The following is a 14,042-nucleotide window of genomic DNA, read 5'->3' on the forward strand; positions in this document are numbered from 1 at the left end:
TCAAATAGTTCAGTGACTGAGTATTTCAGCTGGCTCATAGTCACACACACAAGGTTTGAACCAGTGTTTGAACAAGTTTAACCGGAGGTCTTAATTGTGGGTGAGTGATACTGAACCTTGGCCTAGGAGCAGCCTCATCCCTGGGTTCCCTTCAACCAGACTGAGCTTGCTGAGGTAGCCGCATCTTCACCTCTGACCTCCCACATTCCTCTCTCCTCCCACCCTCCCCATCCTACCCTCCTGTCTTCATTCCCTTAATCCACTGCGGGCTTGATGAGGTATCCGTTGAAGGTAATGTAGATGTCTATGTCGTCGCTGTAGACGGCGTTCTCGCGCTCACGTTTGTACAGCCGCACCCACACCTCGTCATTGAGCTCCAGCTCCAGCATCAGACTCTGGCTCTGCATGATGGACCTGTCGCTGGGCTGCGCGTACACGATGGCCCGCTCGCGCTCATTCTGCATGATGTGCAGGTATGTCTCCTTAAAGTTCCACGTGTGGATGTTGACGTTGAAGAAGTAGATCCCGGGGACGAAGCAGTAGAACTTGCCCTTGAACATGTCAAAGTGCCCATGCAGATTGACGAAGACCGTGTCGAAGACCAGGGCCTGGTAGTATTCCAGGCTGTGGAGGGACTTGCGTCTGCCCACAGAGAAGGCAGAGTGCTGGGTCTTGCAGGGGTCCCCAGGGGGGCCGATCTGACCCTTGGTACCTTTGGGGCCCATGGAGCCCTGGGATCCTGGTGGGCCATCCTGGCCAGCTTTACCTGGCGTCCCTCTGTCACCGCGGTCCCCCTTGTCCCCTGTGAGGCAAGATGGAACACATGCAGTATAGAAATCTTGACTAAGACTGCTTGACTGGACATAATGGCTTAACATCGTGGCTTGGGTTGAGTTTGAATCTAACAGGGAATTTTGTTGCTGTGCTTATAACTTTCCACACATAGGAATGTTATGGGAACGTACTGCATAATTGTTGCCTATTCAGTGAATGAGAGCTGAGGACTTTCTATTTAAACTCTATTTAACCTCAACGTGACGTTTTTCCACTTTATTCAAAAAGCCACAGAATGTTTTCCTTACTCTCTCTCTCTTGCTCTCTCGCACAGAAACAGCCACACAAACTATAGTGATCATGTTTACTGCCACATAAGCAGGTTTTCTTCCAGGATAAAGAGCTCTGAGGGAGCAATGCCTTTAGTCTGTGGAGACGCTCATAAACTTGGCCGAAGTCTATTGACCGAGAAAATATTGAAGGGATGGAGGGGGAATTGTGGCATATCAAACACAGCAGCCTTATTAAACCCCCAAGGCCAGACATTCTTAATGGGTGAATCACAAGTGCATCACCTGCCAAGTCCAGCCAGGCCTTTGAGTCAATCACAGGGAGGGTCCTACAGAAGAGGTATTTAGAGGAACGTCACTGCAGCGTCAGCTGAGCAGGGCCAACAGATGGACATTAGCCTAGTGGATAAATCTGGCATGTTTACATTTCATTTCATGTCCCTATTTAACTATATCAATCTTACAAATCTTACACTATTATCTTACAGAGCAGGGGATTATATGGATCGTCTTACATTTGACTTTACTGAATAGAGTGTGTTGCACATTTTTATACTATCACATCATTCCTATGATTTAACCAACCTGTCATTCGTTTAATCTGGTGTGCTCATGCTGGAACAGAGCAACATAATATGGAATTATTTATTTACAATCAGGGGCATCTGGGAAGTGGAAACCCACCTTTGAGGATGGTCATGTTGATGTAGGTGCGGATCTCAGGCGTCTGGCTGGGGTTCACGGTCTGGGTTTGGGTCTGGGTAGGGGGGCCCTCTAGTGGCTCCATGTGGTCACAGCATCGGCGGCAGGGAGCAGGGTGGGCACCAGAAGGAGGAACAGGGACCACCACAGGGAGGGAGAGGAGAAGGGGGAGCAGGAGGAGGCAGTGAAACATGATTGTACCTAGGAGGAGGAATAAGGTCAAAGGTTGAATGCTAGAAAGGCAGGTTGTCATTAAGAACCCCTTCATTCTCACTATTGAACTGAAGAGATTATAATGACCACTATAGGTGCCATTTAGAAAAGTATACTAGAAAAGACACATAGTGAGCAAGAATGAACTATGATACTGGAAAAGCTTTTGCATTCTTAGAAACTAAATGATGACATGTCCCTGTGGTGTTCCCTTACAGTGGAAAGAAGTCTTGTTCCAGAGAAAACATTTACTAGCCTGGAGAGGATAGGGGAGTTGGGAATGGATAACTAGAACCAGAACTGCAGTGTCAGGTGACCACTGATGTCTTTGGCTCAGAGATTCACATTATGTTGGCTCTAATGGATGAACTGGTTGTTTACTTCCCTCTGAAAAAATAGAGGCACTGTAGGAGAAGCGCATTGTGTTGCCTCTGGGTATGAAATGCACTATACAAATAAAGCTTTGATTGATTGATTGATTGATTGATCTGCACATTCTCCTGCCCTTTCCTTCTGTGAAGCGCATTGTGTTGCCTTTGTTTATGAAATGCGCTGTATAAATGAAGTTAAAAACTACTGTCTGTACAATCCCTTCAAAACTACTGCCCCTATACTGTCCCTAGCCAATACAACGCCACCATACTGCAGCAGAATAGAAATAACCATTAACCAATCAGAGAGACCAATCACAGAGCTCATATGGCTCCAATGGTCCAGCAAAAACAGAGTTTCTCTCATCCAGAAACCAAAAGCAGAGAGATTTCATACAGGCCAGTGATTATGGGCAGGGACTGTGGCTGTGAGCATCATAAATCACACCTAGGATTGCTGTCATGAGAAACAGTGCTTTTAACAGCAAATCACTCAAGCAGTAATGTTTGACACCTCTCACACCAGCAGTGGCAACGTTCACTTGTGCGAATCTACAACAGAACAGTGCCCCTCAGCCAAGGCCAGAAATGTACATCATCCACAGCAGGGTTGTGTAAGCCTACATTTTTACTCTTGTACAGCACCACAACACTCTTGTACCCAAACAAAACATTTCCTCCCGGAGAGGGACTTCCAAAAAGTGTAGCCCAATAGAGAATAGATCAGTATCATAAATCTAACAGTCAACATGCTTTGTTGTCAGGAGGAGTGTATAATGTATGGTGATGCACCGAGGTGAAGTTGGTTTCAAGTTGGATATTCAACAGTCATTCACTCCGGATACCCAGCAAGATGACGATTAGCTCAACTCCAAGCGCTCGCTCTTAACATTAGGGGTTTCACTTAAGCGCCATTAATAAATTATTGTTGGAATGACACAAGACCATTGTAATGCCTTCATGCTGACTTGCCCATATTACAGAAAATAATGATTAAACTATTTTTCTATATTGGTCTCATGTGGCACACGTATTTTGATTGCTAATGTGTAATTCATTTATTGTTTTATTATTTGAATAGAATATATTCAACTGCAGTGTTTTCAATAGCTTCCATGTCATGTGACCCAGTGACTCTAAACCAACACCAAATTATATTACAGGACAAATAGGACACACCTCTTTTTATTGGATTTCAGTGCATCTTCTATTTTATGGGAAATTCATAATTTTCCCCCCAGTAGCTCCCATGTCATGATGTAACCCAGTGACGCCAAATCAAGTTTGATATTATTACTACATTGGACAAATAGGACACAACTCTTTTTATTGGATTTTATTGCTTCTTCTATTTTATATTATTATTATTATTATTATTATTATTATTATTATTATTAGTATTAGTATTAGTATTAGTATTAGTATTAGTAGTAGTAGTAGTAGTAGTAGTAGTCGTAGTAGCAGCTCATAGTAGTAGTAGTAGTAGTAGTAGTAGTAGTAGTAGTAGTAGAATGGACAATTCATATTTTCCCCCAATAATTCCCTTGTCGTATTATTAATACGTGACATGTTATTATTATTATTATTATTATTATTATTATTATTATTATTATTATTATTAGTAGTAGTAGTAGTAGTAGTAGCAGCAGCAGCTTGTAGTAGTAGTAGTAGTAGTAGTATGAATATTTTAATGGAAAATTCAGATTTTCCCCCAATAATTCCCTTATCATAACCCAGTGACTCAAAATCTGGGTCACGTGATACTGGGCAAAAACTGAAGTGGGACAGATGTTAGACAGCTGGGTAACTGCACCACTCCTGTCCAAACACACTGTTTCTGGGCAAGCACGTCTGACGGTTGGTGCTCTCACTAACTCTAAAGCCTAACCATGCGTAAAAATAAAACACGCGATATGAACGTTGCCCGCTTCCACAGGTAGCTTTATTCATCGTAATTCGTAAACCATCTCTTGACTGGGTCTTTTCTTTCTTCTTTTTCTTGCTAAATGGCACTGCATTGCCTACACTGCAGGCGCACTCAGTACAACTTTTGAAAACCCTTTGAGGCTGTGGTGCATGCATAAACTTTTATCTTTTTATCAGTGCAGTCTTCAAAAGCCCAGTAATTCTCAAAATAGGGAGGCAGAGGCTCCACACATAATTGTCTACGCTATACCGATACAGACGTAGCCTAAGCACTGCGATGTGCGCTAGCTGTTGCGTTTGAAGACGCTATAGGCCTAGTAATGAGAGATAGTTTGATTGATAGTAAAGAACGTTGCAGCAGAGCTCCACTCACCTCGTTTATGTCTGTATACTGTACCACTGCCTCCGAGTGGATCCGCAGAATACAGGAGTCAGCAGCCCCCCCTCTTTCTCTCTCTCTCTCTCTCTCTCTCTCTCCCTCTCTCTCTCCCTCTCTCTCTCTCTCCCTCTCTCTCTCCCTCTCTCTCTCTCTCTCTCTCTCTCCCTCTCTCTCTCTCCCCCCCTCCCTCTCTCTCCCTCTCTCTCTCTCTCTCCCTCGCTCTCTCCCTCTCTCTCTCTCCCCCCCCCTCTCTCTCGCACGCACGCACGCACACACACACACACACACACACACACACACACACACACACACACACACACACACACACACACACACACACACACACACACATGTTTGATCCATATACTTTCCTTTTTGCACAAAATATAACAAAGATAAGTAGCTTTGCTCCCTCTTTGTACTCACCTTGTCACCTTTCTACTAATCTTCCAGCAGCATGTAGATTGTAGCCTACAGACCAGACACCCTAAAATGTCCACCTGGACACAATGGCACTCTCTAACAATACTAACATCGTTTCCAGACTCTGGCATGTCTGTTGGCAATAAGCTGTTTCTGCATGGACTTCATTTGCATGAAATTCGACATGACATTTAAAGCTTGTGAGGAGCAGGACCGTGACACAGCCCTGGTCATTAAAAACCAGTTACTCGAGGAAATTACTGGAATGTTACAATAGAGAAGAGGAGGAATGTATGGATCTGTTCAGCTATGTAATACATCAAAACTCGATTTCTTAAGATATGGCAACAGACATACATTACATCTGAATAGAGAGACTCAAACATTCAGCTGTATATCAATCAGTGTGTGAGCAACAGACAATGTTATGAGCCGTTCCCTACACTGTGATGTATTAGTCTGCTACTTGACAGATGGAAAATAAATGATGGTTTGATTTCCTAACCCATAAATCAAACTTAATTAAAGGCATTCACTCTGATACAGAGAGAGAGAGAGAGAGAGAGAGAGAGAGAGCGAGAGAGAGAGAGCGAGAGAGAGAGAGAGAGAGAGAGTAAGGCTCTATACAAAGTCTCAGTTCATTATATTGTAGTTTATCATCCCGTTTGCATTTTCCCTCCTCTCTTTGTTCTGTCCTTTACTGCATCTCCTGCCAACCATCTGTTAAGCCCCGCCCAGGCCTCCAGGACCCAGCCCTCCCACTCCAGCTTCAGCTCCCTCCCCAGCCTCCGTCCCAGGTTCAGCCAGATGCGTGGGAGCCTGGTGGGCCTGGAGGGGTAGTAGTTTTACAGGGAGAAAACGGGGATCTGACCCAGGGGTGTGGAGTGTGAGGGAGGGGTGATGTTATTATTGTGACGGGTGGTGGGTGGTGGTGGGGGGGGGCAACTGAGGCAATTGCATTTCAATTCAGGAAATGCAAAAAAGGGAAAAAGAAAACAAAATGGAATAGAATGATGGTGAAGTAGAAGCAATTAATAGAACACACATACACAGAAACACACACACGCATGCGCACACGTGCACGCACAATTAATTTCCCTTTCCCTAAGTGTGTGATGGCTCAGTTGGGAGCCTTATGGAAAATAGAATCCCCGTTGGCATGGCTGTGAGAAAGCTGCTGGTCTCAGACTTGTGTACACGTGTAACATGAGCACATCTGTTGCACATTAGCGCCTTGGCGTCCAGAGGTTGAATGAAACTCCACAGACTATTATACGATTATAAAGCGGTCCTATTGCATTCCTTATAGGCTATAAAGAGACTTATTTAGCCTCTGTTTTTTATTGAATTCAACTTCATACTGTCCTTGGCCTTAGCGTCTTCTAACCTGACCACCTGCAGCCTTAAACTTCGTTTGCCCAGTTTCAGATGCCAACATTCCTTGGGATGACCTCCAGTGATTCCACTGACATGGCCTACAGTTGTTGACCTATGACCTTGCAGGTGGCCACTCACACAGCTACAACGTTCCTTTCTGCAACACCTGGGTCTCACCCTTACCTGACCCCTCTGTTCCTCACCTCTGTGTGTCTGCTTGTGTGTACCCTTTTCAACTTTATAGCTGGTTTAATGGTATTATGAGGCTGCTATGGCGCTTTGATGAATTCTGTTCTGTTGTTTTTTCATTTAATTGAGTATTTTTCCACTTGCTCTTTGCACTGTCCTGTCTTTGCACTGTCCTGTCTCGTCCCTGCCAATGCTGTCTCCATGCTATGCACCATGCCCAAAAGCAAGTTCCTAGTATGTTGAAAAACTACCATGGCAATAAAACAAATTCTGACTCTGAGAATTTAATGGTAGGATGAGCTGAAGGTAGGATGAAGGTTGAGCCGCCTGTTTGTGTATTATTACTTGTTTCATTTCAGACTGGTTTTATTGATATCGTCCAGCTATTCAATGTATCCCATTCTTAATTCTCATGTGACTCAATAAGGGTGCCTTCATGAGCGCTCACTCTCACCTTTAAAGGAGTAGTAAAGGGAAAATGCATGTTTAGCTCTGTTTTAAGGTTACTTATGATCATATACAATGGTTCAGATCAAAACGTTGACAAAACTAGCACTTTTGAGAAAATCTGATAATTGCTCTACCACCGTTTAGGTCATACAATGGATGTGGATGGGCACCGTGAAAAATCATTCAAAAAACATGTTAAACACTCAATTTCAAAGACAAGAAACTCGCCGAGGTGTTAGTTGGCGTTCTGACATATAATTCGCCATAAAGTAAGATTCTAGTTAATCTGGAAAGGCTTTTTTAAATATTAAGCATAGAACTATTTAGTCGCAGCACATACGTATGTAAACTTCCACAACCTAGGTAGCCTAGTTAGACACAAGGCCTACATGAGGGACACTCCTCGGTGCTTTGCACTCAAGGCCACAACATCTGGAATGGATGGGAAATAAGGGGAACTTCAGAACACACACTTCTGTCCTTGGTTAGCCTCGTAGCTGAGGTCCCATAATGGTTCCTCCCAGCCCTGTCTCTGCAGATTGTGTTTGGGTCACTGTGGCGCCGCCGCCCTGCTCTGCTGGTTCTGACCCTCCAGACACAGTCAACTCACCCCCCCCATCCTGCTGGAGGACCTGCTCCAAAACAAGCCCAGCATTAGGAGAGGAAAGAGTGAAGTAATCTCACTGCCCTGACACTGTTCCACCTACTGCCCTGACACTGTTCCACCTACTGCCTTGACACTGTTCCACCTACTGCCTCGACACTGTTCCACCTACTGCCCCGACACTGTTCCACCTACTGCCCTGACACTGTTCCAGCTACTGCCCTGACACTGTTCCAGCTACTGCCCTGACACTGTTCCACCTACTGCCCCGACACTGTTCCACCTACTGCCCTGACACTGTTCCACCTACTGCCCTGACACTGTTCCACCTACTGCCCTGACACTGTTCCAGCTACTGCCCTGACACTGTTCCACCTACTGCCCTGACACTGTTCCACCTACTGCCCCGACACTGTTCCACCTACTGCCCTGACACTGTTCCAGTGGAGACATTGAGAGAATATTTTACTAAGGGCAATATTGGACCTGAATAAGGGGCTTGTGATTAGAAATTATTTGATATCAATAAGTAGACCACGATGTAGAGCACAGCACCTGTAGTTGCACCTGTAGTCAAATGTGTGTGTGTGTGTGTGTGTGTGTGTGTGTGTGTGTGTGTCTGTGTGGCACATATGTATGGGGGCTGTACCTAGGGTTTGTTTTTTAAGGGTCTGGGGAGGTTGGGATGTGGGTGTAGGAATGAGTGAAATCTTTGCTATATAACTTTTTTGTATTCCTTCTATGTATGTAACTTTCCTACTGTGTACTATTTGTCCCACTATTTTAAGACTGTATATTTATTTGCCCAGGGACTGCGGGTGGAAATTAGCTGTTTAGCTATAACCTTGTACAGTGCATCTCTCCCTATTCTATAGGGTAAATGTCTACTGTACCTTGTCCCTGTCTTAAAAATAAATAAAAATCAATCAATCAATCAATCAGGGGGCTAGATTGGAAGAAATCCAAGTGTAATAAATCTTACATGAGTTCAGAGAGAGGATCTATGGGTACAGTAAATGAGCTCACTGTGACCGTGCTAGGCACAGTTTACATCTGGAACAGAACTGGAGTTGGATGTGATGGAGCCCATCGTCATTTATACCTGTCGCCACCTGCTGGTAGAAAACCACAGACACTACACATAAACTCACGCACTTTACACCAAATACAATATGCATATGTACAGAACTCCAGAGAGTTATTTGATGTAGTAAGTAGTACAGTCAATTCATGACTAGTCTTATCTGAGAACACACTGGTTAAAAAATACCTCCCACCCATTCTTCAGGGATCTAAAAGTAACCAGAATCTCCATTGTGTCTTTTCCTCGACTGGTGCTATGGTAAAACATGAATAAAAACCCTGAATAGGTCATATGTCTCACGGTATCTCTTTATTTCATCTTCTGTTTCTTATAGGTGTGAGTGTACTTTTCTTTTAAGTCTTTGAGTCTCACAAATAGTTTTGAGAAGGGAGCGGAAGTCGCTAGTGGTGTCACAGCTAAATGTCAAACCACATACTAATACAGTTACTCACGCTCACACAAGCACAGGGCCACCTGACAGGACAAATAAACACGTACTGTACACACACACACTTACGGCATACACGCACATGCGCACACTTACACATGCACACAAACTCACACACTCGCACACATACCCACAAAGAGGCATACTTCTCCCCAAATTATATATAAACACACACATACAAATCAGGACCCCTTACATTTCAAAAACATCTTTCTCTCTTTCTCTTTCTCTCTCCCTCTCTCTCTCTCTCTCTCTCTCTCTCTCACACACACACACACACACACACACACACACACACACACACACACACACACACACACACACACACACACACACACACACACACACACACACACACACAGGGACATGACCCATTTCTGAGGTGGATGTTTTATTTTGGTTGTCATACATACAAGCTGTCGGTGAGTGCAAATCCAAGTAGCAGCACAAGTTTCCTTTACCTGCGCAAATAGATGTATCTGCCAAAACATTGCAGATTGACTCAAGAGTATATCAGAGAATGTGCTGTATAGTTGCTTTGTAACGCAATACTTTGTGAACTGAAATAAAGTAACAATGCAATGGCAAACTGTCTTGCTCGATATTATACAAGACAAAAAGACAAAATCACAAAATTACAGGTACAGGCATAATGTAATGCTATCTAGGGAGATGACAAATAAACAACAAAATCCCAATTTGAACATTTGAAGAACTAACCACATCACTAATACTAAATACTAACATGATGATATACAAATACGGTATCAATTTATTTTCTTAAAAAATATATCTAAAAGCTAAAACCATTTTGTATTCATCATTCTCCAAAATAACACAGACCCAGCAACAGTTCATTATAGCCTATAGTCCTACACAAAGAAACAAGAACAGAAAGGTTAAGACTATGATGTACAGATAGTTGCTACGGTCAATTCACTAACCCTGACCATTAGAGCATGATGTGTACATCATGAAGCATGAACTGTTTGGAATTCTACAATAATCAAAGAAATGTCAATGATGGCAGTATACAAAAGAAGAATCACTGGTATCATCAAAGGCTTTGTATCATAGTTGGCACCAACGTTTCACCCTGAGCCTTGTTTCCTACCCTGAGTTTCATTTAATTTAATTTAATCTTTAGGTAAAAAGTCTCTGGTCTGGGAACTGTGGACAGTGTGTATGGGTTCTTGGGGGGAGGGGCGGTAGGGTGTGGACAGTGTGTATGGGTTCTTGGGGGGAGGGGCGGTAGGGTGTGGACAGTGTGTATGGGTTCTTGGGGGGAGGGGCGGAAGGGTGTGCACAGTGTGTATGTGTTCTTGGGGGGGAGGGGCGGTAGGGTGTGGACAGTGTGTATGGGTTCTTGGGGGGAGGGGCGGTAGGGTGTGGACAGTGTGTATGGGTTCTGGGAACTGTGGACAGTGTGTATGGGTTCTTGGGGGGAGGGGCGGTAGGGTGTGGATAGTGTGTATGGGTTCTTGGGGGGAGGGGCGGTAGGGTGTGGACAGTGTGTATGGGTTCTGGGAACTGTGGACAGTGTGTATGGGTTCTTGGGGGGAGGGGCGGTAGGGTGTGGATAGTGTGTATGGGTTCTTGGGGGGAGGGGCGGTAGGGTGTGGACAGTGTGTATGGGTTCTTGGGGGGAGGGGCGGTAGGGTGTGGATAGTGTGTATGGGTTCTTGGGGGGAGGGGCGGTAGGGTGTGGATAGTGTGTATGGGTTCTTGGGGGGAGGGGCGGTAGGGTGTGGACAGTGTGTATGGGTTCTTGGGGGGAGGGGCGGTAGGGTGTGGATAGTGTGTATGGGTTCTTGGGGGGAGGAGCGGTAGGGTGTGGACAGTGTGTATGGGTTCTGGGAGCTGTGGACAGTGCGTGTGGGATCCTCAGATAGACTTGTTGCTGTAGGTAGTCTGCAGCTCTTTGATAGTCAGATACCCAACGACACTAGTCTGCATCGTCATGGATGATGATCTGCCTAGAGCGCCTTCTACAGGCCAGGCACTGAAACTGCCACCAGGCGGTAGGGCAGAATCCAACTCTGGGTCGGGAGGAGGGACCAAGGGGAGGTTGGGGGGATGAGGAGCTCCAGTGAGCGGCATTGAGAGAGCGGGCAGAGAGATGGGGAGGGTAAGCAGGGAACGGCAATTTTTGACTTGAGCAACTTCTTCCTCACTATCATCTTCCTCCTCTGACGGATAGTGGCTCCTAGCATGAAAGCCAGAGTCGGGGCTCAGGGGCTCCCTCTGGTGGCTGATGCTGATGGTGCCGGGGCGCAGCAGGCGCTCATACCTGCCAGAGCTGAGGGCAGACCAGTGCAGCACATGGAGGTGATCCTCCTGGTAGGTGAAGTGGACGGGGCGGGACTCTTCCGCGCTGACCGGGGGGCTGGTGAAGTAGTCGATGTTGGAGAAGAAGGAGGAGGACAGGCCGCTATTGTCTCCGGGGGTGCTGTGGAGCAGGGCAGAGGACACTGTGATAGAGGCGAAGTCGAAGCCAGGGGCGGAGGGGACGACGGCCTCGGACACCTCTACTGGGGAGATGTCCTCGCGGTGCGTGGCTTTGAGGAAGGACTCCGCGCTAAACAGGGGACTCAGCCATTTCTGAAGAGAGAAGGGAAGGCACAGTAAAGGGATGTTATCTGACCACAGTTATCTGTATACTTCACTCACCACTATTATAGGTGTGCACATTTGCGTGCATGTGTGCGTGCGTGTGTGTGTGTGTATGTGCATGCGTGAGGCTGTGTGTGTGTGTAGCTGTTTGTGCTTGGGTGAATGTGTGTATGTGTGTGTGTGTGTGTGTGTGTGTGTGTGTATGGTATCTGATTGCGAGGAAATTCAAGTAAGAGACAAACCGCACTAAAAGGCCTGCACTGGTGACCAATGTCTGATCTTAAACTTCTTCTGTAAATACGTCTCTGCGTCATAGCTCTCTTCTCATACTGGCACTCTTTTTAAAAGAGTCACTTTTAAACATAGGTTATGGGGTTACCTGCAAGTTTCCACCATGGACGGTGTTGAGAGCATCGAAATATTTGGCAGGGTCGGGCACATGTTGACGTTTCTTCCTGCAACATCAAAACACCATGGATAGAGAAATTACCCTACAGCTCACCCCGCACCGACAAACCCCTAGACAATACTGTACATAGCATGCCCAAGGCGTTACATTCTGTTACACATACCTTCACAGTGAGACACACACACATAGAAAACAGACAGGCAGACACGCACACAGGTGTGCGCACACACACACACAAACACACACACACACACACACACACTCCTTACCTCTTTTGTGCGCAGGCTGGACGGAGGACCAGCATTATGACCAAGATCAGAGCCACTGCCACCACCGAGCCGAGCTCCAGCAGCGTTGGCAGCTCCGGAGTGCCCGTCCCCCCCCGTTCCACCCTCCAGGAGGAGACGGGGCTCCAGTCACTCCACACGGACTTGCCTCGATCGGAACGCACTCTCACCCTGACCTGGTACACCCCAGCCCCGTCCGTCTCCACAGACATGTTGGGCTCCTTGTGGGATCTGGTAAAACTCTTGACATCCTGGGACTTCCAGGTGCACACACACACACACACACACACACACACAATTTGTTTAGCATGAAGAATTGCCCGAAAATGTCCCCTTCAAACACACGCATGCATGCACACATGCACGCACACACGCGCCGTCATACACACCCTCCTCACCTCCCATTGCTGCTGTTCACGTTTGATCTGGACCTGGAAGGTGTAGCTCCATATTGATGGAGAGAAAGGTTCCCCGGGGCTCCAGGACACAACCGTCCCATAAGTGGAGGTGTTGAGGATGGGGACACCAGGAGGATGCAGCTTAACTGTCACACGATACGCATAGACACAAGGAAAATACTCAATACACACATGGAATATCTACTATTATTCACACATATGGAATATGTAGGATTATTGTATGAAGAGCAAACTTTGCAGTACAGTTCAGATGTACTTACTGTTATGAAAAGGTCTGTAGTTTTTGAGCTCAGCCACCTGAGATCCTCCACAGTTCATCCTGACGGACATCCTCTCCAATACATAGAATTTCTGGAAAGGTGCACAGGCTGTATGTTTCTGTTTGTTCTTGGACACCCGAACCATTTTTAAACTCTATTCTTGATGAGGTTTCATAGTGATGGATGCAGGCAGATAAATAATTTACTCATAGGGGAACTATTCAAAGCAAAGAAAAAAAGCCAACTCAAGAGAAACAAGCAAGTTGGTTTATCATCTTGTTAACATTCGGAGTAACTGACGAGTGATAGAAAGCAACAACTTACCATGATACCGACCACCACACTGCAACCTCGGACAGAGCTACCGAGACTACTCAGCGGTTCTAAGTCACAACTTTTATTTCTAAATGAGAAAAAAAAACATTCCACACATACCTTTACTTTGAATAAACAATTAAAATGAAGAACACACATGAAGTGGATTAAATCCAAACAAATGTACTATAAATAAACAAGACTAAATAAACAATAAACAAATAATACAAATTAGAATTTTTTTTCTTTTCTTCATTCAGCCTTATAGTGATAACAAAGGTAAAACATTGCCTCCTTACGAGAAACCATTACTGCCTTCATTCCTTGATGTGTAGATTCTGCAGGTGACATTGGGGGCTACCTCGGTGCTGTTCCACACACAGCTCAAGTTCTTAATGTAATCGTTCACGCAAGAAAGGCCTGGGAGACACAATAAATCCATGTAGTACCACATCCACAAAATCAACCTGTCCGCGTCTGATAGCGTCATGAAACAGTACAGTCATGAC

At 45.5% G+C, this 14,042-nt stretch overlaps 1 protein-coding gene across 1 annotated transcript; it reads right to left on the reverse strand.

Annotated features, from left to right (window-relative positions):
- Positions 1–254: 254 nt before the first annotated feature.
- On the reverse strand, positions 255–1,959 carry LOC311309496 (complement C1q tumor necrosis factor-related protein 1-like; the record flags this gene model as incomplete). The annotated part of the gene is made up of 2 exons (XM_084438814.1): positions 255–802; positions 1,749–1,959. 2 exons carry the CDS (start codon positions 1,957–1,959, stop codon positions 255–257), a joined length of 759 nt encoding a protein of 252 aa, XP_084294940.1.
- Between the last annotated feature and the right edge of the window lie 12,083 nt (positions 1,960–14,042).

The sequence above is a fragment of the Borostomias antarcticus genome (assembly GCF_949987555.1).
Source record: "Borostomias antarcticus genome assembly, chromosome: 5".
Lineage (NCBI taxonomy): Eukaryota > Metazoa > Chordata > Actinopteri > Stomiiformes > Stomiidae > Borostomias > Borostomias antarcticus.